This window comes from Trachypithecus francoisi, unplaced genomic scaffold (genome assembly GCF_009764315.1).
Source record: "Trachypithecus francoisi isolate TF-2019V2 unplaced genomic scaffold, Tfra_2.0 Lachesis_group7, whole genome shotgun sequence".
Classification (NCBI taxonomy): Eukaryota; Metazoa; Chordata; class Mammalia; order Primates; family Cercopithecidae; genus Trachypithecus; species Trachypithecus francoisi.
The window spans coordinates 62,597,958-62,624,202 of NW_022681472.1; the positions used below are offsets into that span (position 1 = coordinate 62,597,958).

Consider the following 26,245-nt stretch of genomic DNA (forward strand, 5'->3'; position numbering starts at 1 on the left):
ACACAGGAACAGCAAACAAAACACCGCATGTTCTCATTCATAAGTGGGAGTTAAACAATGAGAACACATGGACACAGGGAGAGGAACAACACACACCGGGGCTTGTTGCGAGTGGGGGTTGAGGGGCAGGAACTTAGAGGACAGATCAATAGGTTCAGCAAACCACCATGGCACACGTATACCTATGCAACAAACCTGTGTGTTCTGCACATGTATCCCATTTTTTTTAAAGAAGATCTATAAAAAAGGACAGTATCATCTGAAAAATTTAGTTACAAAATTCTTGTAGAAAATTTATATGTACACACACACACACACCCCATATATATACACTACACAGATATTAGCATTATGATAATTTAATATAAATCACAGTATTTAAGAACAGATATGGATAGTTTCGATATGACCTTGGGCAATAGGCATTAGGAATTCAAGGAGAGTTCTTCTTCTGGTGTTTCTAAATCCTTTGTCTAATGAGTCTACCAACAGAGCCATTTATTTACAGGGAATTAAATGGAAACCGCTAAAGCACTCCTGATAATCTCCACCTGCTGTCCTATTATTAAAGAGTCTTGCAGTACAGTGATGTAGACAAACACACTCATCTTACCTATTTTATTTCTAGTATAACCTCGTGGACTAGTGATAAGTTTGCAGTCATTTAAGAGGCTTTATGTAGCATGAAATACCAAAGAAGGGTGAAATCTGAATCATTATAAACCAAACCACAATATAGAGGTGAAAAGTACCATGAGTCTTAACAGCTTTATTGTAAGAGCCCATTCAAACATTAGCATTTTCACAGTGCCAGGTGAATCCATCGGCAGGATACTGAAGCATGCTGTCTGGTGCCTGCAGTTTGAGAACTGCTCATTATTAACTGGGTCATGATTCAGGACAGCACCCCAGATGCACCACTTCCAGCTTGTGCTAAATGAAGACTAGCCTCTTTACCGTGCCTGTCTCCTATGCACCCTCTCACTTACTTACCAAAGCATCATTTTTACCATCATTTCCATCCATGTCCCTCATCTGATGCCTATTTTAGACCTTATTTACTTTTGAAGTATACTCTAGATGTCCACTTAATCAGATTCTACCTGAATAGAAATGTTAGGGGCAGAAATGAAAGGACATTCATACTAATTAATTCACAGCTTAGCACTATTCGTACTGCAAGGCTTTAGAAAGGGTTTCCAGACATGGCAAATCGTATCTTCCTACTTCTCTTAAAGGGAAGAAAAATGCAGCTCCTCCTGGAGAACAGTGGCAAAAATGTAATGCTTGTGGAGCCAGGCTATGTCCTTTCTTAAAAACAAGTTGACTTTAATGTCACCTGGGTTGGACATGCTGATTAACAGAAGCAGTAACAAGACCAGGGCCTTACAATGTTTTTCAGACCCTACTATCTGCAGAGGGAATCAAGAAGAGCCCTTTCTTACTAGGCTATCAAATAGAGATTGACTTTGTGAAAGTTTTCTTTTCTAGTCCAGGCAGATGAATGAGAGTGAAAAATATGAGGGTGATGAGAAGTGGTTTGTCTCCCCATCCCTGATACCCTCTAGAAATCTGCAAGGTGGACCCTTGTGTTCAAATGTGGTTCATTAACAAATAAACTTGTATTCTAAGAACATTGCTCTAATTCATTTCTACTTTGCTTTACAAGTTAAGCTTGTGAACAGGATAGCCTCAGGCTATCCTGTTTCATGACTTCTCTGAATCCACAGGGAGCTTCTCCACTTAGAAATCAAATTTTTGAGGCCAGGTGCGGTGGCTCACGCCTGTAATCCCAGCACTTTGGGAGGCTGGGGCAAGTGGTATCACAAGGTCAGGAGTTCGAGACCAGCCTGACCAACATGGTGAACCCCTGTCTCTACTAAAAATGCAAAAATCAGCCAGGCGTGGTGGTGTGTGCCTGTAATCCCAACTACTCAGGAGGCTGAGGCAAGAGAATTGCTTGAACCTGGGAGGCGGAGCTTGCAGCAAGCTGAGATAGCACCACTGCACTCCAGGCTGGGCAACAGAGCAAGACTCCATCTCAAAAAAATAAATAAAAAATCAAATTTTTGGCCAGCCACAGTGGCTCATGCCTGCTATTACAGCTCTTTGGAAGGTTGAGGTGGGAGGATTGCTTGAGGCCAGGAGTTCAAGACCAGCCTGGGCAACATAGCAGGACCTCATGTCTACCGAAAAATACAAAAAGTAGCCAGTCATGGTGGTATGTGTCTGTACTCTGAGCTACTCTAGAGGCTGAAGCAGGAAGATCACTTGAGAGGTTGAGGCTTCAGTGAGCCAAGATGGTGCCACTGAACTCCAATCTTGGCAACAGAGCAAGGCCTTGTCTCAAAAACCAAACCAAACAAAACAAAACAGAAAAAACAAAGAAAGGAAACCAAATTTTTGTCATGATCTCTGGTGGAAGAAAACTTAATAAGCTTTTATCCTACCCTCAACATATTCCTTAAAAGACACGTAGTTTATTCTTTCTGGTAGTTCTATTTGTTATAATGCTGCGTAATTTATAGCTGAAGACCACATTTACAAATTTGTGTATCATCATACACATCTCTTATTTCTAAAACAAATTAAAAGTCAAATGTTACTTTGAGGACATCTTAAATTTTTGAGGGTATTAATTTGACTTTTGGTGACTGAGGCTTATCACTAGTAGAATCCTTCACAAGAAATCATTAATTTACCTTATCTGATTTTTCTTTTAATATAAAGGGAAAATGGTCTGGTGATATAAAGGGATCTCCTGAAAGCAATGTGTGAAGGAGAGGGAAGTAGGGTAAAGCACTCAATAAGTCAGTGTCTGGGTTCTTACAGGACACAATTCAAATCTCATCTCTGCCACTTACTAGCTACATAACCTTAGGCAAGTTCCTAAACCTTGGTAATTTTCTATTGTTATTCTCTTCGATGGAAATACGAATAGCACCTCCCTTAGAGTCCACTGTGAGATTAACGAAGTCATGCATTTAAATCACTTACCATAATGCCAGCACATTGTAAGAACACAATGAATTACAGTGATAGCAGTGTCAATATCAATATTCTTGTGTTCCTTGGTTAAAACTCTGATATGGGTACTATCTCTAAATCGCTTCTGTGTTTTCCTCGTAGCACCCAAAGAAAAATAGACTTCCAGAAGATCTTTCTCACATACATGTCTGCAGAGTCATCGTATTTAGTACCTCCCTTCGTTGTACACACCAAACGGCATATTCTTTGGGTGATAACAGCTTGCTGTGTGGGATTTCGGTCTCTTTTTGCCTTAGATGTTGGTCTGATACTAGCACCACCCCCCAACAGCCGGGCTCCTGGTGGAGGTAGTGGGTGGAGCTAGCGAGACATCTAGTACGGGGCTCACAGGTAACAGAACTCTGATCAGATCCGCCCCGGCTCCCACACAGATATAAGGTTGCCTGCCTGCCTGCACAGAAATGACGAAGGACAAAAACAGCCCAGGGTAGGTGGGATCTATCAGCCTCCATCTGTTGTTACTTCCTGTGTTATGAAGAAAACGTTTCCTAGTTCCATTATAAAATAGCTCTCTGATTTCTGTGCAAGTGAGAAATCAAATCTTTGTGTTTATGGGACCAAACAGATGGATTTCTGTTGCCATTTGGTTCCTGGCGAAGTGGGTCCGTGAACAAGGCAGACTGCCAAAGACATAGGTACTAAAGAAAGGGAAAACCTTTCTGATATGTTTGCTGTGCGGTATTCATTGCATACGATCCATTTCAAAGTCATAGTTATTCGTATTTTCAAATGCTGTTTTTACTGATTTCAACTCGGCACCACCTATCATTTATGACCACGGTTTTATTGTTTGGTTCAAGCGGTTTTAAATGGCATAGGGAGACAATCATAATTTGTATTCTCAATTAAAATATATTAAGCACTTATTTCAGTATGTTGTATTCAGCTTAAATATATTATTTAAAATAATCTAAAATTACTTGAAAAAAACAGAATCATGAAAAACGTTGTCTATATTATTCTGTGAATAATAGTTTCAACCACTTAATATTTTAAACTAATAATACCATAGGTCTAGCAACAAAAAATAATTATTGGAAATTCTTGCTTTTCAGTTGTTACCGGCATAGACTTCATTACAGGGATAGGCCTCACTGGCCTTGGTAGATGACCAGGTGCTCTTTTTAGAACATCAGTTAAAACAAAAGTGCAGAAATCTCCCGCCCCCAGAAGCAAACTACCTTTACTCATTAATTCTCATTATTCCTGACTGTAAGAATGCATTTTCTTTTTCATTATTTCTGTCAGATATAGATAACATCATTGATGTTGTTAACATCATTTAAATTTCAAGATTATGTTATGCTCTTATATAATTAAAGCTATTTTGTTCTCTGGTATGAAGTTTATAGGTGGGCAGGTGAGAAAAACACAATGTTTGAAAGTTGAGTACTTAACCAGATTACTTAATTAGCACCCTCTTCTGCCTGGCTTGACATTTATAGTTGATCATGAATTTGCATCTTGGAAGCCAGAAAACAACAATTATCTGGAAACTTAATTTAACAAATATAAATTTTGCCTGACATATTTTAGGGGTTGAAATTGCCTTGTTAAGAATTAATCTGCCTCAGCTGATGTTACCCCTCTGCTCACTTTTGACTCTTCATTTAATTTTAAGAAAAAATCTTGCAGTTCTTCTTGCCTCTCTTCCATCAATATTTAAACAAGGAAAGCCATCCGTAGCTCTGAGCCAAATGCAGCTAGCTACATAGAATATGGTTTAGTCACAAAACCAATAGAGTTACCAGAAACCTTAGCAAGTTATTCCTTGAGAAGTAGTCCCAGATACAACACCACTTCTACTCAAAGCCAAAGCTATTGTTGAATGTAGGCTACACCCTGTTCTGTATGCTTTGCCTGTATTAATGGCATCATCACAACCACTCCTGCAAAGTTTGTATTGTTATAATTCCCATCGTAACTGGTAGCATACTGAGGTAAGAAAAGAGAAAGCAAATTATCCAGGTCAACCAGCTAGTAAATGATGATGGTAGAATCCACAGACGCTTGGTAATAGATTTCTTAAAAGTCAAATCCAATCCCAAATTTCTTGTTTAAAATTCCTTTTACATTTCCTTCATTAGATGTTCACATTACAAAATATGTGCATATTGATACAAATAAAAGAAAAATCTTAATGATGCCACATTAAGAGGATTTCTTTTACTTTTTTTTCTTTTTTTTTTTTGCTGTCCCTTGGAGTCAGTAGGGGCCACATCCCCTTTCTAATCCTACTCTCTGGGCATGGAGAGCACGTTCACATTTTTCTTCATGCTTATCACGTGTATGCTCTCTCACAGGCATGCACACTTTTAAACAAAAATGAAAATATAAACATTACTCTGAAACTTGATATTTCATCAAGTCGTATATCATAGTGCTTACTCCAGGCCAATAAAGTTGAAGCTGAGCTTTGCATTGGTGCATAATTTTCATGTGATGAATGAACCATAATTTATTCATGCAATGATGGATGTTCAAATAAGAGAGTGATCGATTCCCTGAGTGTTTTAAATAGACACCTGACAGAAACAGTGAAATGAGCCAGGTGCTTTTACCAAAGCTAAGGTCTGATTATGAAGACGTTCCTCATAACACTGCAATTGCTTAGTGATTAAAAGATCAAAATTATGCCTGGCTACCTCCCAAGTACACATTTCCTAAATTACTCCATATCCCCTGAAAGAATGTGGTGAATCTTTTCATGTTTGTCCGTGTAGTATTTTCAGTTTAGATTCTTTGTAGCAAAGCGGAAGGAATTTGGTACATTTAATATTAAATTTTTGTTGTTGGAAGGGGGAAAAAACACTAAATTATTGCAGTTCTAAATTATGGTTTGAAAAGGAAAAGCAAAAGCAATCAAAATAAGAAGCAGGAAAAGAGAGGCAGCTCTGACATCAACACGTCGCCTAGGACGTTCTCCCTAAGAGTCTGCTCTTCTTGGCTGATGCAGCAGCAGTGCACCATCCACAACAAACTGCCAGTCCCAAACTTCTTGTAGTGCCAACTAGCATTCCAAGTAAAACAGAGCAGACGTTTTCAAGCCACTTAAGTATCTCTTGAGCATAGGAGTATGATTCCTTAAATGCTCTTATATTTTCATTTTATAGAGCTCTGAAAGAGTGTTTTGTTTGTTTGTTTCTTTAGTTTTAGTTTTAAGGCAAAGCAAAGTTTTGACACCGATTGATAATTTGCCTGTGCACCTCAGAAAAGTAATTCCTCATTTTCTTATTTCTTAAGAACAAACAGCTTATCTACTCATTTCCCTAACTTTTCTTGCATCTAGAACTGAAGCAAATTTGCTAATCTGGTAGTATTCTGTAAAGCTGCAAACTGTGATATTCAGTGAAATTCTCACTGCAAATTGGGAACCGAGAAAGGATATAACACATTCTTTGCACTCCTATAGAACCTTTCAAGGCTAGAGATGTTGAGCCTGACTCTCTTCACAGCTCCAGTGTCTGAAACAAATATTCTAATGTCTAAAGGAAATTGTGCTCATTCCCTCAGGGTTTAGTGTAAAACAATATGCTCTTGAGGTGAGGACAAGAAGGCAGTCACCTGAGCATGTGAGTTTTCGTGTTGATACTCTGAACGTTCCTTTCTAGACTACCTGGAATCAAGGGCCACATCTGAGTGTGTGATATTTGCAAACAGTTTGGCTTATTATCATTGCAATTAGAAATCTTACAAGCATATATACTGGCTCTTATATATGTTTTATTTATACAGATGAATTCTGCCCATTTAGAAACAAAATAGTTATCTGTAGAATACATTATAGTTTTCATTCTCATACATGGATCAGAATAGAGTTAAGGATGTGTTCTTTTAGCTTTGCCATTTTAAGCAATTTTGTATGCACATAATCATACACTTGAAAGTCAGTTCAGTTTCAATTTATGTAATGGTTGTTTTTAATTCAGAAAAACAGGAAATTTTCTTTTTTTCTTTCAAATATTAGTTTTGATTATGCTGAAGTATGCTGGTTGAAAACGTTATGATTTTAAAATAGCACAGAGACAGAGGCATTACATCACTTGATATAGTATAAAATTTCGATTGTTTTCTAGAAACACTCGTCTCTGTTGAGATTAGCAATAGAAGTTTTAAGTATTGTGCATGTATTTCCAATTTGGTTCAACATACATTTCTTTAGCTTTTACTTTTTGCATGTCCCTTGGCTTTTTAAAAATAAGAATGTTCAAAAGTGAATAAAACATGATTCCTGCTCTCCAGAATTTTACAGGTTAGTGGTGAGACTGAGAGGTACACGCTGAAAAACAAATATGATGTAACAGCAGGAAGGCTGCTACGACTGCTCAAACAGTAGGAAGTTAAAAACATGAGAACGTGAGATGATTTGGGGAATGGGGGCATATTTGACTAAATGTCCACTGTGTGCTAAGTTTGGGGTTCCATAGGCTAGCCGACATATTGTATGCGGGACACATGGACCATAGTCTAGCTCCTAACTCCATCTGCATTTGGTTTCTGTCTGGTAAGCTCATGTGTAATTACAGACTCAGAACAAAGAAGTGGTTAATTCTTCAGTGGTAAATTAAATATGATACAAGATGGATACTGAACTCCACAAATATCCAAAAGAGAAGCGTGATATTAGCTGAATTTTTTATTCCATTGCATTTTCTTAAATCTGTGAAATCCATGTAAGTCTGAACTTAAAGACAGCACTATCTTTTAATTTAACCTATAAAAATTTCAGCAAACCAAAATGTTTGTTAAAATAACCATTAACCACATATATATCCAAATATTCATTATATATATAAAATTTCTTTAAAATATCATGCTCAGAAATAGAGTAAGTTTTAGTTAACAGGAAAATTGTTTCATTTCTTGTTATCTTTACCAAAAAGTAAAAATCACCACTAACAACACTGTATCTATGGATACCTTTTCTTTCTGTTACATCAAAGTGCCTCATGGAATAATTCTGAAAATAGGGCCACCCATTCTACTTGATATTGGACTTTTAAAGAAACGAAAGTTTAACTTGGTCACCAATTTACTGCTCCTGGAATTGTACTTTATGAGAACATTTCAAATTAATTGCATCTTTAAACTAGGGTCACATTTGAAATCTCATCCTTTGCTTTTTGTTGTTTATTTTGAAACTTGTTGAAAATTCTTTCCAGGATTGTTTCTATGTGGAATCCAATTTAGAGTACATTTTAAGGGCCTTTTTAAGTAACATAAAATGAAATGTAGGCAATCCTTTAGTGGGTCTGTCGTATATTAGGACTAAATTGAAACATTTTAAAAGATGTAAGACCTTTTGGATTATCTGCCCCAAACCTCTCCCGCTATTGACAGGCATCTTGTACTAAGCCATAGCCATATATTGAAAATTGCCCCAAATGTGCTCTGCTCTTTCTCACCTCCTTGTTTTTGCACAAACTTACCTCTGCCCAGAATGCCCTTTCTTGCATTGTACAAGAATGTCCAATGACTTCTTTGTACTACTTCCTCAAGTGCCTGGTCAGATGTGACTGCCCCTTGGAGATCTTTTCCATCTCCAGTGGTGCTGTGCACTTGAACTCACCCAGTTAGTTTTACTGCACATAAGCACATTGGTGTCATCACATCACCCATGGATCTCTTTCTCTCCCTCACCTGGGAAGACTCTTTTCTTTGTATTCCCTGGGCTTAGCATGGTGCCTTGCCCTAAGTGTTGGGCTAACCAAAGGTAAAGTATATGGACCACTTTGATAATGAAAAGTATGTTTGATGATAGAATAGCTGTCAAATGCTTTAGTGTATTTCCATCAATGTGAAGGCAGTTGAAATTGTCTGCTGGATTTCTTTGATCATGAACTATGAGCAGTAGGAATCATGTTGATTAAATTCTCTTTTTTCTTTCTCTGCCTGTGACCATGCCTTAATTCAGGCCCTCATTATATCTCACACAAACTATTTCAAGACTTTTCTAACTATTCCTCCTACCACCAGTTCCTTGTCCTGCCTTCTCTCCCGTATGCCCCCGCTAGAGCTAACTTCCCTCAAAATGTATCTGATCACATCACTCCTGTTCTTAAACTCTCACAGTGGTATCCAATTATAACACATAGTCCAGGCTTTTCAGCCATAATTCAGGACCTGAGCCTGTAAGCATTGTAAGATCTGACACATTGTCATGTTTTGCCCACCATTACCCCCCAGCATCTACCATAGTAGTTGGCATAGCCTAGGTGCACAATGCACATGGGCTGAATAGCCCATTTCATCAAATCTAAGACAGTGGTGATCAGAAAACACACCATTATTTTATGTTCTGCTAAGAAAAAAAAATCTGCCAATTAAACTAAGGCACAATACATTCTTATTCTTTGAATTTTTATTTTATTCTTATTGAAAAATCATTTTTATATTTCAGGAAAAAAGATTTTATTATATGTCACTCTAATGCATAAATAAAAGGGAAACATAAGAAAAAATATATTGGTTAAGGTAATTATTACAACCTTACGTTTTAAGTTTGACCTTTATGAATCTCTTTCTACCTGAAAATCATTGATATTTGTGTTTCTCAACACTGCATTCTCCATTTCATCAGGAGTGTGAGAGTTGAAGCATTTCTTAAAAGAGTCATTTTAGGTGGGCGGGTTGCCTGAGCTCAGGAGTTCGAGACCAGCCTGGGCAACATGGTGAAACCCCATCTCTACTAAAATACAAAAAATTAGCCGGGCATGGTGGCATGCATCTGTAGTCCCAGCTACTCAGGAGGCCGAGACAGGAGAAACGCTTGAAGCCAGCAAGGGGAAGTTGCAGTGAGCCAGGATGACGCCACTGCACTCCAGCCTAGGAGACAGAGTGAGACTCTGTCTCAAAAAAAAAAAAAAATTGTGTGTGTGTGTGTGTATATATATGTGTGTGTGTGTGTATATATATGTGTGTGTGTGTATATATATATATAAATAAATAAAATAAAAGAGAGTCATTTTATTTCAAGTTGCTGACACCTACTTTGTGAGTTTTGATGTCCATGTACAAGTAGTGACATCATCAAAACTGCTACCCACCCAATGGCATCTTCATTTCGGAGGTGTTAAAATGTTAAAAAATAATAGTAACTAAAGCCCACCTCAGAATTGATGAAATTAATTATCTTATTCATGGAATGAATATATGCTATTTTTAGTCTGCCCCCAACATACTCTTCCAGTTTCCTCTTTCCACTACTCAATCCCTCACACTTTTACTCCAAACTATGAGATTTTGTGAACTGGGGCAGATGCTTTTTTGACTCTGTGTTGTTGCATTCATTCCAATGTAATTGCCTTTCTTACTTCCCCAGATGGATGGGGTCTCTTCTGCCTTGCCACCCTCTGAGCATTTTGTGTATACTTATTTGAATACTTCTCACAATTTTTAGCATGTTGAAAGATAAGAACTAACACTATAGTACTTTTATCCATACCCTTGCTGCTTGCACACAGCTATTATTTGATAAAACTTGATTAAATATAGTTTGATATATTTCCTTCCTTTTATTTGCTTATGGAGTGATTTAGAGTTCCAGAGCTGTCCAGGGAGAACTTCTGATACTATTGCTTTTGTATGACTTGGTGCCCTTGGTCAAGCATCATTTAACAAAGGATTTGTTGTTTTGAGTTTGTCGGAATATTTAAGTTTTGTGTTGGCCAAGGCCCATGTTTTACAAAACAAACAAATAAAAAACTCAATAACCCAATATTTTTGTGCATTTCATCAGGATTGAACAATCCATTTATTAAACGATAATTTACATCTTCACAATTTTTACACTAAAATCAACCCAGAGACCAGAACCTAAATAAGAAAACTAAAAGCAATTATAGAACTCTCAGGAGCAAGTGTAAAGTCTCAGTTGAAATACTGTCTGTTGATAAAAACATTAGCCAAGGTCAAATGCATGTCCTTTAAAACTGTCTTCTCATTTCATTACTGAGTGTTTAAGAGTCTGTGTCTGAATTCCTAATGTTAGTCATGAGTCATTCTATTTATAGGTGATAATATAATTCTCAAAAAGATGCCAACCAAGGAACAGGTGATGACCCTCTAGAGCAGTGCTGCTGAAAATATTGTCTGGTCCGATCAGTCACCTGGCATACTGGACAGAAATGCAGCTTCCTGGGGTCAGACTCATACCTTTGGACTCTTTTGACTCCCAGGATTCTGAGCAATTCTTAAAGAAAAGGAAGTTTGAAAGTTTGTGTTTTTAGATTATGATCCATTGAATCCCAGTACTATGAAAGATATATTTAGTGTTTTCCAAATGGACCTAGATTAATACCAACTTTCCAACAGAGCTCTTGCTTCTTGGCTGTACAATTCAATGCTGTTTAGTCATGTAATTCAAAAACTAAAAAATATTTTCTATAACATTTTTATGACTAGTTTTTCACCATTAATTGCTATAAACTTAATGACATTTTACTTCAATCTATACAGGAAGTTAATAACTTTTCCTATGAATAGATAGAAGAAAGAAAGAAAAATAGATCATTTTGTGTTGTATGCTTTCCAGCGGAAATGATCTATGATATAGAATCAAATAAAGAACTTCTTAAAACAATTCTGAGTCACTGCAAGCACTCAGAGAGATGTGAGTCATCGTAGGTCACCCAGAGGATGAAGATGTAGCTAGGAATAGAACGAAGATACTGTCTTTCTGTCCCATACCCACTTGCCTGCTTCCTCCGACAATTCAAATTCATTCATCGAGTCATATGACTGTATCATAGTGTTGTTGTTTCCTGAATAGCTTTTTATTAAGGATTTTCTGGGCTTCTAGCATATTCAACAGAAGCAGAATTAACATTATTTATCTTAAAAAATCATTGGATTATTTATGAAATAAAAACAAAACTTGTAAAAATGGTCAAATAATGGAATTTGATTCATCTAGCACCACTGTCTTATTTTTATTGATAAAATAAATATGTTGGAAATTATTTAATGCCATCAATGTAATTTGAAGAAGAAACAAATGGAATCTATCTTGATGAGCAGCTATTGTGGGTTTCTTTTCTCCATATCGTGATTTCACCTACATGTTTTCTTTGCAGCTTGCATAGCCTATAGAATATCCATCCATGATAACATAACAATACATTGGCAGCTATTTGATTACCTTTTGAGCCTTGTTAATTCCTCTGCCCAGCTGTTCTTTGAACTGGTCATGAAATTAAGCATTAAGTCCCATGTCAACCAAAGGAATGAGAGATGAATGGAGACCCAGGAATCCAGAAGACCAAATAAAGAAACGTGTGTGCATGTGTTTGTGTGTGTGTTCTTCCTGTAAATTCCAGTTGCATGTATTATATGCATTGTACATAAAAACACATCATCAAATTGACCTTTAATTAAGTGGCTAAGACATCTGAGTGGCATTATTTTTAGACAGTATTTTTCAGTAGTTCTGCACTTCTTAAGCTAGAATTTATTAATTGAATGCCTACTTATCTGTTAAAGACATTTGATAAATACCTCCAATGTGCCAGTCATTGTGCCAATCACTGTGCCAGGCACTGGGATTCACTGTTGTGCAAAATAATTACTTTGGATTAGGTCACCTTTTATTAAAAGATTAATGCTGTTGTCCCAGAAGTGGGTTAGTTAGTTGTCTTGGGATAGGTTTCTGATAAAAGGATGAATTTTGTCCCTTTCCCTCCCTGTTTTCTTTACCTTCTACCTTCTGCCATGGGATGATGCAGCAGGAAGGCCCTCACAAGATGCTGGCACCTTGATATTGGACTTTCTAGTCTCTAGAACTTTGAGAAATAAATATTTCCTCTTTAAATTACCCAGGCTGTGTTATTCTGTTATAGCAACAAAAGCCAGACTAAGACAGAAAATTGGTACCAAGAGGTGGGGCTGTGCCATAATAGCTACCTGAAAATGTTTAGGCCGCTTTGGAACTGTGTAACCAATAGAGGCTGGAAGAATTCAGAGGAGCAGACTAGAAAAGGCTAGATTACTGTAAATGGAGTGTTAAGGACAATTCTGATGAAGGCACAGAAGACAAGAGCTGTAGGGAAAGCCAAAAATCTTAGGGATTATTTAAGTGGTTGGTATCATAATGTTGGTAGAAATATAGACAGTAAATGCCATTCTGATGAGCTCTCAATTAGAAATGCAGAACAGGGTATTGGGAACTGAAGGAAAGGCCATCCTTCTACAATATGGCAAAGAAGTTGGCTGAATTGTGTCCATGCCTGAGGACTTTATGGAAGACAGAATTGAAGAGCAATAAACTAGGATATCTGGTGGAAGAAAATTTTAAAGTAAAATGTTGACAGAGCTGTGTAGCTGCTTATAACTAGTTATAGTAAAATGGAAGTGGAGAGAAATGATTTAAAGACTGAGTTTATAGCTAAAAATAGGAAGAAGAGAAAGATTTGGAAAACTCTCAGCCTGGCCACATAAAGAATAAAAAAGCATGTTCGGGAGAGAATTCTAAGGGTCTGACCAAGCAACTGTTTACTAAAGAGATTAATATGGATAGAAGGAAGCCAAATTCTATTTATCAGGATAATGGGTGAATGACCCCAAAGGCATCTCAAAGATTTTCCTCAAGCTAGGAACTTGAGGGCCAGATTTCCAGAGAGCTTCTCTTAAAAGCTCAGTATTTGCTGCCCAGGTCTGCCATGGGACTCTGTTCCCTGCATTTTGATGCAGTGCTCTTTGGTTGCCGCAACTGTGGCTCAGTTGGGCCCAGGTGTGGCTCAACCTACTGCTCTGGAAGGTAGAAGCTGTAAACCATGGTGGGTGTCCACATGGTGCTAATTCTACAGACATGAAGAATACAAGAGCTGTGGAAGTATGGCTTCCTCCACCAAGATTTCAAGGACTGTTATGGATAGCCTGGGGGCCCAGGAAGAGATTTCTCACAGGCATAGAGTTATTGCCGAGAGCCCCCGCTAAAGCAATACCTAGTGAAGCTGTGAGAGTGGGGCTACTTCCAGGATCTCAGAACTATAGAGCTACTAGCTTGCAGCATCAGCCTGGAAGAACTGGAGGCATGAGACTCTAACCCAGGAGAGCTGCTTGGTGGACTGAGCCCAGCAATCCCACAGGACGGGACTGCCTGAGGCCTTGGGAGCCCGATGCCTGCCTCAGTATGCCCAGGTTAATTCTGGAACTATCAGGCAATGTTGTTTTCCCTGTTAGGTTTTGGACTTACTTGGGACCAGTTAGCCCTTTCTTCTTGCCTATTCCTCCCTTTTAAAATGAGAATGTATACCCTATACCTGTCCTACCATTGTTTTTAGGAAGCATGTAATTTGCTGACTTCACAGGCTCATTGCTAGAGAGAAATTTATCTCAGGATGAATTATGCCTTGAGTCTCAGTCATATCTGATATAGATGAGACTCTGGACTTTGGACTTTTGAGTTGATGCTGGAATGCGTTAAGACTTTTGGGACTGTTGGGATGGAATGAATATATTTTGCATTGTTAGAAGGGCATCAATTTGGGGGCCTGGGGTAGGATTCTGTGGTTTGAACATACCCTCAAAGTTCATGTGTTGGAAACTTAATCCCCAAGGCAACAGTGTTGGAAGATAGGGCCTGGTAAGAGGTGGTTGCATCATCTCTTATTAAAGAATTAATGCTCTTACTGGGGAGTGGGCTAGTTATTGCGGTATTGGGTGCCTGATGAAAGGGTGAATTTGGCCCCCTTCCTTGCCCTTTCTTATGTTCTCTTCCCCTTCTGCTTTCTGCCATGGCCATGGTATGACACAGTAAGAAGGCCCTCATATGATGCTGGCACTGTGATACTGGACTTCCCAGCCTCCAGAACTGTGAGGAATAAGCTAATTTTCTGTATTAAATGTCCACTCTGTATTGTTCCATTATAGCAATACAAAGCAGGCTAAGACAAGCACATTACTTTATACATAAGGCTAGCATACTCTTATCTGAAAAAAAAAAAACAATTACTTCCTTCTAACTATCTAGCTTCTGGCACAGGTTAGGAATAATCTTCTCTCTTCCTGTCCCCATCTACAATAAGCTAACCATTATCTGTTCTACACAGGAGCTCTTCATTAGAAGGAAGGCAGTCCCAAATCTTAAAAAGCCCAGGACATAGTATGTCTGTTGTTCATTTTGCTTAATGTGTCTGTCATGATATAGCCTCATTTATAAATTTCTGGTGTTTCCTATTGCATCAACTGCCACACTGTGCTTCTTCACTAATTTCGTAAAAGACACTCCTTGTACTAAAGGCTGTCAGAAAGATAATACATGGTTAACCCTCATTTTTCATCAGGTGCCACAAGCCAGCATATGCTACAATCAAGGGGAGATGGAGCATCCATACATTTCTCTTCCTCTGGCTGTAGAGTTGACTGCTGACTGTCAACTCCTCACAGTCGCTTATTGATTAATTCATTTACTTGTTTTAAAATAAAATGTTTACTGAGTGCCTGCTTTGTGAAAGCACTGTGCTAGGTACAAGAGATGCAATAGTTGACCAGGCAGAGATGGTCCTAGCCTTAGGAATTTTAGTTTATCACTTGCAACTCACCTTAAATTTACTTTTAACACCATTGCTCTCAGTCACTGACTTCTAAGTTGACAGTTACCCAAAGAATAGATTACCGAGTATCTCTTTAAACCTAGAAATATCTGTAAAGACTTTCATTACACCATCGGAGTCTGCCCTATCCTTTAAAAGCTGCCATTGTCAGTTTCCACGCACAGGATTAAGTGCCTTCATCTTTTCATGTATGAGAAACATGACTCGCAGTACCTTACATTCTGCTTCCAATTATCTGAGGACTGTACAGAAGACAATGAGGTGGATTCTAATGAGACATAAAGACCTGTGTTCTGTTTCCTACTATGCCATTGCTTGGTACTTTGAAAGTATTTGTACCAAGTAAAATGATAGGGTCACCTATAGCCTTGGTTTCAGAAGCAGCTCTAATGGTGGCTAGGGGCTTAAAAGTCTCTAAAAGTGACCATGCCTCATGCCTGGGAAAAACCAGGTTCACTGCTGGTGAAACAATTTGTAGAATATTGTCATTTTATAGAAGTAAGTTAATAAGCATCCTTCTGATGGTATGTTTCAAAAGTTCTGAGCATGTTCTCCTTAACATGTCTCATTAAGGAAAAGACTTTCTGTAAGGCAAAATCCTTCCCTGTACTGAGAATGTACTAGCCATGTACATTGGTCTAAGACAGAAGACTGATGGATAAGCCAAAATCATAGACTAATATGAAAAGGATGTTTTACAGCTATTTTTATATATATGTAATTACATGTAATTGGATGATATATTTCCAAATTATATATTAGTTATATATAAAGTGCAAGTAAGTTAATGGACATGGGTATATTAAATTAAAATCTATATTAGTTATATATTTTATATTTATATATTTAAGACATGAAGAGCTGAACAAGCAGATGTTTAGCCTGAAGGAAAGAACACTAAGGGGACATAATAGCAAAGCATTCGTATTTGTGAATCTGTTTATCCAAGAGCAGTTAGATTTGTCCTGTATGGCCTCAAAAGCAAATTAGAGCTAATGGTTTAAGATTATGGCAATGCATTTGAGCTCACTATGAGGAAATTTTTCTCAAATTCAGATCTGGCTAGAGTAAGAATAGTCTCCCCTGAGAGATGGTGAGTTCTCTTTCCTTAGATGTACTTAAATATAAAAGAAGAATTCTAGAGGGGAATTGGCCAGGCTCAGTGGCTCATGCCTATAATCCCAGCGCTTTAGGAGGCCAGGGCAGATGGATCACTTGAGGTCAGGGGTTTGAGACCAGCCTGGCCAACATGGTGAAGCCTTGTCTCTACAGAAATAAAAAAAATTAACTGGGCATGGTGGTGTGCACCTGTAATCCCAGCTATTCAGGAGGCTGAGGCAGGAGAATCACTTGAACCCAGGAGGTGAAGGTTGCAGTGAGCAGAGATCATGCCACTGCACTCCAGCCTGGGCAATAGAGCGAGACTTTGTCTCCAAAATAAAAATAAGTAAGTAAAATAATTTTGGAGGAATCGAGCATTAGGTATGTAATTTAAATACATGGCCTTTAAAACTATTTTAAGCCTGGAAATACAGGATTCCTGTTGATTCTCAGTTTCTTTATTTGCAAATTGACAATAATGTTACCTGTCTTGTCACCTGCAGATTATTGTGCAGATGGGAACAGATAATATGTGCAGTGTCACAAAAATATAAGGAATGAGTATTTCTATTGCACCAAAGAAAATTACTCATTAATGAGTGTGAATCAGATGTGACTAATACCACAGGTTATCCATTATCATCTATAAGAAACATTCAAATTAAAACACCTAAAGATATTACATGAACTTGTGTTTTTGAAACTATGTTTAGAGAAAAGAACACTGACTCACTTTAAAGGGATTTGGATTACTAATGGATTTATTTCTATTTTGTATTTACTTTTAGTCAGTTGTATTAATGTCTTCTTTTTCTGATATGTTTAAGATGATGGGTGACCTTGCAGACTGGTTTTTGTTTGTTTGTTTGCCTGTTGGTCTGTTTTGTATGTCTTACATTAAAGTAATTATGGAAAAGGATAATAATCTGTCCCAGGAAATCCTACCTCTGCAAATAATTTAGTAGAATTAAAACCATTTAGAGAAATTAAGTTAGATTTCCCAGATTTATGTATTCACATTCCTACAATAGTTTTTATTAACCTTTAAAAGTTACAAGATTTACCTGATTGTTATGCTTTAGGCAGCACACAGATGTATAAATGAGATATCATGTTGTTCCTCTTAATTGCTCTGTCTGCATTGAACGTGTAAGTTTGTTTTTTCACCTCTGTTGAAATCATTACCCATTCATATACTCTTCAATTCCTGAGTGAACTTTGGGAAAACACTTTGCTTCTCTGAATGAATAGCAAATGCAACACAAGACCTTGGATAAGCTATTTAAAAGTCAAATAAGAGCCGCTGAAGAATGAATCAGTCAGCAGAAACATTATCATGGTGAAAACATTTCCTACTCTTCTCAGCATCGTCATCTATTTTGTTTTCCTAAAACGAATTAATATATTCAAAAGTCAACAAAATTCCCCCTATTAATAACGTGCAACAAACAGAAACATTTGCCAGAAAGCACAGCATCAGGAGTTAGAAGACCTGGTTCTAATAGTTGCTAATTTTGTGACCGTGAGAGATGCATTGACTTATCTGAACCACATTTTTTCTCATGTGCTCAAGAGAACAAATAATGATCAACCCACCATATGTGAGGAAGGATCAGTGGGGACAATATATATAAGTACACTTAAATTATTTCTGGGGGGGGGGGCGGAGCAAGATGGCCAAATAGGAACAGCTCCAGTCTCCAACTCCCAGCGCGAGTGACACAGAAGACCGGTGATTTCTGCATTTTCAACTGAGGTACTGGGGTCATCTCACTGGGGAGTTCCGGACAATCGGTGCTGGTCAGCTGCTGCAGCCCGACCAACGAGAGCTGAAGCAGGGCGAGGCAGCGCCTCACCTGGGAAGCGCAAGGGGGAAGGGAATCCCTTTTCCTAGCCAGGGGAACTGAGACACACAACACCTGGAAAATCGGGTAACTCCCACCCCAATACTGCGCTTTAAGCAAACGGGCACACCAGGAAAATATATCCCACACCTGGCCAGGAGGGTCCCACGGCCACGGAGCCTCCCTCATTGCTAACACAGCAGTCTGCGATCTAACCGCAAGTCAGCAGCGAGGCTGGGGGAGGGGTGCCCACCATTGCTGAGGCTTAAGTAGGTAAACAAAGCCTCTGGGAAGCTCGAACTGGGTGGAGCTCAGAGCAGCTCAAGGAAACCTGCCTGTCTCTGTAGACCCCCCCTCTGGGGACAGGGCACAGTTAACAACAACAACAACAAAAGCAGCAGGAACCACTGCAGATGCAAACGACTCTGTCTGACAGCTTTGAAGAGAGCAGTGGATCTCCCAACACCGAGGTTGAGATCTGAGAACGGACAGACTGCCTGCTCAAGTGGGTCCCTGACCCCCGAGTAGCCTAACTGGGAGACATCCCCCACAAGGGTCAGTCTGACACCCCACACCTCACAGGGTGGAGTACACGCCTGAGAGGAAGCCTCCAAAGTAAGAATCAGACAAGTACACTTGCTGTTCTATCTTCCGCAACCTCTGCTGCTGATACCCAGGCAAACAGGGTCTGGAGTGGACCTCAAGCAATCTCCAACAGACCTACAGCTGAGGGTCCTGACTGTCAGAAGGAAAACTATCAAACAGGAAGAACACCTATACCAAAACCCCATCAGTACATCACCATCATCAAAGACCAGAGACAGATAAAACCACACAGATGGGGAAAAAGCAGGGCAGAAAAGATGGAAATTCAAAAAATAAGAGCGCATCTCCCCCTGCAAAGGAGCACAGCCCATCGCCAGCAACGGATCAAAGCTGGTCAGAGAATGACTTTGACGAGATGAGAGAAGAAGGTTTCAGTCCATCAAACTTCTCAGAGCTAAAGGAGGAATTACGTACCCAGCGCAAAGAAACTAAAAATCTTGAAAAAAGAGTGGAAGAATTGACAGCTAGACTAATTAATGCAGAGAAGGTCATAAATGAAATGACAGAGATGAAAACCATGACACGAGAAATACGTGACAAATGCACAAGCTTCAGTAACCGACTCGATCAACTGGAAGAAAGAGTATCAGCGATTGGGGATCAAATGAATGAAATGAAGCGAGAAGAGAAACCAAAAGAAAAAAGAAGAAAAAGAAATGAACAAAGCCTGCAAGAAGTATGGGATTATGTAAAAAGACCAAATCTACGTCTGATTGGGGTGCCTGAAAGTGAGGGGGAAAATGGAACCAAGTTGGAAAACACTCTTCAGGATATCATCCAGGAGAACTTCCCCAACCTAGTAGGGCAGGCCAACATTCAAATTCAGGAAATACAGAGAACGCCACAAAGATACTCCTCCAGAAGAGCAACTCCAAGACACATAATTGCCAGATTCACCAAAGTTGAAATGAAGGAAAAAATGTTAAGGGCAGCCAGAGAGAAAGGTCGGGTTACCCACAAAGGGAAGCCCATCAGACTAACAGCAGATCTCTCGGCAGAAACTCTACAAGCCCGTAGAGAGTGGGGCCAATATTCAACATTCTTAAAGAAAAGAATTTTAAACCCAGAATTTCATATCCAGCCAAACTAAGTTTCATAAGTGAAGGAGAAATAAAATCCTTTACAGATAAGCAAATGCTTAGAGATTTTGTCACTACGAGGCCTGCCTTACAAGAGACCCTGAAGGAAGCACTAAACATGGAAAGGAACAACTGGTACCAGCCATTGCAAAAACATGCCAAAATGTAAAGACCATCGAGGCTAGGAAGAAACTGCCTCAACTAAGGAGCAAAATAACCAGTTAATATCATAATGACAGGATCAAGTTCACACATAACAATATTAACCTTAAATGTAAATGGACTAAATGCTCCAATGAAAAGACACAGACTGGCAAACTGGATAAAGAGTCAAGACCCATCAGTCTGCTGTATTCAGGAGACCCATCTCACATGCAGAGACATACATAGGCTCAAAATAAAGGGATGGAGGAAGATCTACCAAGCAAATGGAGAACAAAAAAAGTAGGGGTTGCAATCCTAGTCTCTGATAAAATAGACTTTAAACCATCAAAGATCAAAAGAGACAAAGAAGGCCATTACATAATGGTAAAGGGATCAATTCAACAGGAAGAGCTAACTACCCTAAATATATATGTACCCAATACAGGAGCACCCAGATTCATAAAGCAAGTCCTTAGAGACTTACAAAGAGACTTAGACTCCCATACAATAATAATGGGAGACTTCAACACTCCACTGTCAACATTAGACAGATCAACGAGACAGAAAGTTAACAAGGATATCCAGGAATTGAACTCATCTCTGCACCAAGCAGACCTAATAGACATCTATAGAACTCTCCACCCTAAATTAACAGAATATACATTCTTCTCAGCACCACATCACACTTATTCCAAAATTGACCACATAATTGGAAGTAAAGCACTCCTCAGCAAATGTACAAGAACAGAAATTATAACAAACTGTCTCTCAGACCACAGTGCAATCAAACTAGAACTCAGGACTAAGAAACGCAATCAAAACCGCTCAACTACATGGAAACGGAACAACCTGCTCCTGAATGACTACTGGGTACATAACAAAATGAAGGCAGAAATAAAGATGTTCTTTGAAAACCAATGAGAACAAAGATACAACATACCAGAATCTCTGGGACACATTTAAAGCAGTGTGTAGAGGGAAATTTATAGCACTAAATGCCCACAAGAGAAAGCTGGAAAGATCTAAAATTGACATCCTAACATCACAATTAAAAGAACTGGAGAAGCAAGAGCAAACACATTCAAAAGCTAGCAGAAGGCAAGAAATAACTAAGATCAGAGCAGAACTGAAGGAGATAGAGACACAAAAAACCCTCCAAAAAATCAAGGAATCCAGGAGTTGGTTTTTTGAAAAAATCAACAAAATTGACAGACTGCTAGCAAGACTAATAAAGAAGAAAAGAGAGAAGAATCAAATAGACGCAATAAAAAATGATAAAGGGGATATCACCACCGACCCCACAGAAATACAAACGACCATCAGAGAATACTATAAACACCTCTACGCAAATCAACTAGAAAATCGAGAAGAAATGGATAATTTCCTGGACACTTACACTCTTCCCAGACTAAACCAGGAAGAAGTTGAATCCCTGAATAGACCAATAACAGGCTCTGAAATTGAGGCAACAATTAATAGCCTACCCACCAAAAAAAGTCCAGGACCAGATGGATTCACAGCTGAATTCTACCAGAGGTACAAGGAGGAGCTGGTACCATTCCTTCTGAAACTATTCCAATCAATAGAAAAAGAGGGAATCCTCCCTAACTCATTTTATGAGGCCAACATCATCCTGATACCAAAGCCTGGCAGAGACACAACAAAAAAAGAGAATTTTAGACCAATATCCCTGATGAACATCAATGCAAAAATCCTCAATAAAATACTGGCAAACCAGATTCAGCAGCCCATCAAAAAGCTTATCCACCATGATCAAGTGGGCTTCATCCCTGGGATGCAAGGCTGGTTCGACATTCGCAAATCAATAAACGTAATCCAGCATATAAACAGAACCAAAGATAAGAACCACATGATTACCTCAATAGATGCAGAAAAGGCTTTTGACAACATTCAACAGCCATTCATGCTAAAAACGCTCAATAGATTTGGTACTGGTGGAACATACCTCAAAATAATAAGAGCTATTTATGACAAACCCACAGCTAATATCATACTGAATGGGCAAAAACTGGAAAAACTCCCTTTGAAAACTGGCACAAGACAGGGATGCCCTCTCTCACCACTCCTATTCAACATAGTGTTGGAAGTTCTGGCTAGGGCAATCAGGCAAGAGAAAGAAATCAAGGGTATTCAGTTAGGAAAAGAAGAAGTCAAATTGTCCCTGTTTGCAGATGACATGATTGTATATTTAGAAAACCCCATTGTCTCAGCCCAAAATCTCCTTAAGCTGATAAGCAACTTCAGCAAATCTCAGAATACAAAATTAATGTGCAAAAATCACAAGCATTCTTATACACCAGTAACAGACAAACAGAGAGCCAAATCATGAATGAACTTCCATTCACAATTGCTTCAAAGAGAATAAAATACCTAGGAATCCAACTTACAAGGGATGTAAAGGACTTCTTCAAGGAGAACTACAAACCACTGCTCAGTGAAATAAAAGAGGACACAAACAAATGGAAGAACATACCATGCTCATGGATAGGAAGAATCAATATCGTGAAAATGGCCATACTGCCCAAGGTAATTTATAGATTCAATGCCATCCCCATCAAGCTACCAATGACTTTCTTCACAGAATTGGAAAAAACTGCTTTAAAGTTCATATGGAACCAAAAAAGAGCCTGCATTGCCAAGACAATCCTATGTCATAAGAACAAAGCTGGAGGCATCACGCTACCTGACTTCAAACTATACTACAAGGCTACAGTAACCAAAACAGCATGGTACTGCTACCACAACAGAGATATAGACCAATGGAACAGAACAGAGTCCTCAGAAATAATACCACACATCTACAGCCATCTGATCTTTGACAAACCTGAGAGAAACAAGAAATGGGGAAAGGATTCCCTATTTAATAAATGGTGCTGGGAAAATTGGCTAGCCATAAGTAGAAAGCTGAAACTGGATCCTTTCCTTATTCCTTATACGAAAATTAATTCAAGATGGATTAGAGACTTAAATGTTAGACCTAATACCACAAAAACCCTAGAAGAAAACCTAGGTAGTACCATTCAGGACATAGGCATGGGCAAGGACTTCATATCTAAAACACCAAAAGCAATGGCAGCAAAAGCCAAAATTGACAAATGGGATCTGATTAGACTAAAGAGCTTCTGCACAGCAAAAGAAACTACCATCAGAGTGAACAGGGAGAAAATTTTTGCAATCTACTCATCTGACAAAGGGCTAATATCCAGAATCTACAAAGAACTCAAACAAATATACAAGAAAAAAACAAACAACCCCATCAAAAAGTGGGCAAAGGATATGAACAGACATTTCTCAAAAGAAGACATTCATACAGCCAACAGACACATGAACAAATGCTCATCATCACTGGCCATCAGAGAGATGCAAATCAAAACCACAATGAGATACCATCTCACACCAGTTAGAACGGCAATCATTAAAAAGTCAGGAAACAACAGGTGCTGGAGAGGATGTGGAGAAAGAGGAACACTTTTACACTGTTGGTGGGATTGTAAACTAGTTCAACCATTGTGGAAAACAGTATGGCGATTCCTCAAGGATCTAGACGTCGATATACCATATGACCCAACCATCCCACTACTGGGTATATACCCAAAGGATTATAAATTATTCTACTACAAAGACACATGCACGTGTATGTTTATTGCGGCACTATTCACAATAGCAAAGACTTGGAATCAACCCAAATGTCCATCTGTGACAGACTGGATTAAGAAAATGTGGCACATATACACCATGGAATACTATGCAGCCATAAAAGAGGATGAGTTTGCGTCCTTTGTAGGGACATGGATGCAGCTGGAAACCATCATTCTCAGCAAACTATCATAAGAACAGAAAACCAAACACCGCATATTCTCACTCATAGGTGGGAACTGAACAATGAGATCACTTGGACTCGGGAAGGGGAACATCACAGACTGGGGCCTATCATGGGGAGTGGGGAGGGGGGAGGGATTGCACTGGGGAGTTATACATGATAAAAATGATGAATTGATGGGTGCTGATGAGTTGATGGGTGCAGCACACCAACATGGCACAAGTATACATATGTAACAAACCTGCACGTTATGCACATGTACCCTAGAACTTAAAGTATAATAAAAAAAATAAATTAATAAATAAAAAAAATCAGGAAAAAAATTATTACTGTACTTCAGTAGTAGTAAGTGAAACCACCTACATTCTTTCCAATAACAGTATCTAACATTTTTATAATTCTTTGTTATCTATTATTCCTCATTGTTTACTATTTTCATTTTATAGGCGAGAGATCTGAGGTTCAGAGGGTTTAAAATGATCTATCGATACCAGTAAATGGTTGACACATAAGTTACCTCCACTCTTTTGAATGAATACCTATTTCCCTAAGCCCGTGTTTTATATACTTTGGAGAAACAGAATAGCGAGTCAAGGAGAACACAGAAAAATTGTGGGGAGAGAGGCTGGTTGTCAGCCTTAATAAAGTTTGATGCTCTCCTTACTTAAATGACTCTTTCATGTGACCTTCAACTATAATAGTATTCTAAGTGGAGTTAGGAAGAGATTTAATGGGAGGGAGGTTTATTGAATCCATTTTCAATGTAATACATAAACATTTAGTTTTTCTCAGTTAAGCCAGGTATCAGTTGAAAGCAGTATTTCTCAACATGTTAATAATTGTTCATGCCTCTCAAATAAGAAGTTATTAGTCATGTTTTTTGTAATCTCCCCATAATAAAACGTTAACACAAATATACTGCATGTCTGTTTATGTTCTTTGGTCCTTTGGAGTTCCTGAATCATTGTGCTAAGATTTTTTTCACCCCAAGACCTAATTTGGTATGATGAGAATACATGATGGAAGGCTGAGCAATGTATCTCTGCTTAGAGAAGTGGCATAGATGTTGGGAGCCCAGCAAGGCTGTATCAGTCTGTCTTGATTCAAATCCTAGTTTAGCCACTTACCTGCTATGTAACCTTGCCAAATTACATAAGTGATCTTTGTCTAAACGTGCCTATCTGTGAAGTAGGGATTGTAAGAGCAGCAGCATCATGTTGTTACTCATATAAAGTGCTTAGGACAACACTAGCATTTAGGAGCTCAATAAATGCTTTTTTGCTATATTATAGAATCCTGAATTAGAAATAGGAAAACCTGAGCTCTAAGCCTGACTTATCTGTGTAGCACAGACTCAATTATTGCTCAGAGCCTCAGTTTCTTCATAGATACGCAGTTGATTTCACTCAAAACTACAGATCCTTCCAATTGCAGAATGTAGTTATACGGCTTCATCTATTTATCTCTATAGTTAAGTGAACTTACCTATTTTTTTCTGTTACTTATTTACTAATTTTATTTTAGCCTACGAATTTCTAAAAATCTCTGATTATATTCTCATAGTTTTGTCTTATTGTAGCCTACTGACTTGAACCCAGAATCGTCATATAAAGGTACTGTATTCCACAAATATTTCCTTTGAATAATAATAGCAGTTATGCTTTAAAAACATTTTCATGGCCAATATGCACTAATCCTCAAAACATCTTGTGATGGAGATATTTTTATTCTTATTTTGTGATGAGAAAATTGATACCATACTTAATGGAGTAAAGTCAAGCTATGAGGAAGAAAACCTAAGTTGTCTATTCCTAGACCAAAAATGTTAATTAATTAGATATGTACATCTGTGAGAAGAGGCTTATTGCCTCCATGACAATTTTTTGGCATTAAAAAATGCAAAAATTGAAAAAAGACATAAAGAAGAAACTATTCACTTCCTGACTTCTATTATGGTATTTTTTTCCTCTTCTTCCTTGAGTGCAGGCAGGAGCTTTCAACATGACAAATGTCAGCCTATCACAGCTATCC

The 26,245-nt window shown here is 38.4% G+C and overlaps 1 protein-coding gene across 8 annotated transcripts in view; it reads left to right on the forward strand.

The window, feature by feature from the left end:
- OXR1 (oxidation resistance 1) overlaps nucleotides 1–26,245 on the forward strand; it is a 510,160-nt gene that overhangs the window by 190,183 nt on the left and 293,732 nt on the right. For 3 of the 8 annotated variants that reach the window (XM_033203131.1, XM_033203136.1, XM_033203141.1), the window contains exon 1: nucleotides 3,388–3,475. The exons of 3 other annotated variants lie outside the window; for them this stretch is intronic. In XM_033203131.1, the coding sequence (XP_033059022.1) occupies nucleotides 3,450–3,475 (26 nt within the window). In that variant the 5' untranslated portion in view covers nucleotides 3,388–3,449. Of the gene's footprint in view, nucleotides 1–3,352; nucleotides 3,476–26,245 lie in introns of those variants that run through there. 2 more of the 8 variants (XM_033203134.1, XM_033203138.1) reach the window with 1 other exon arrangement.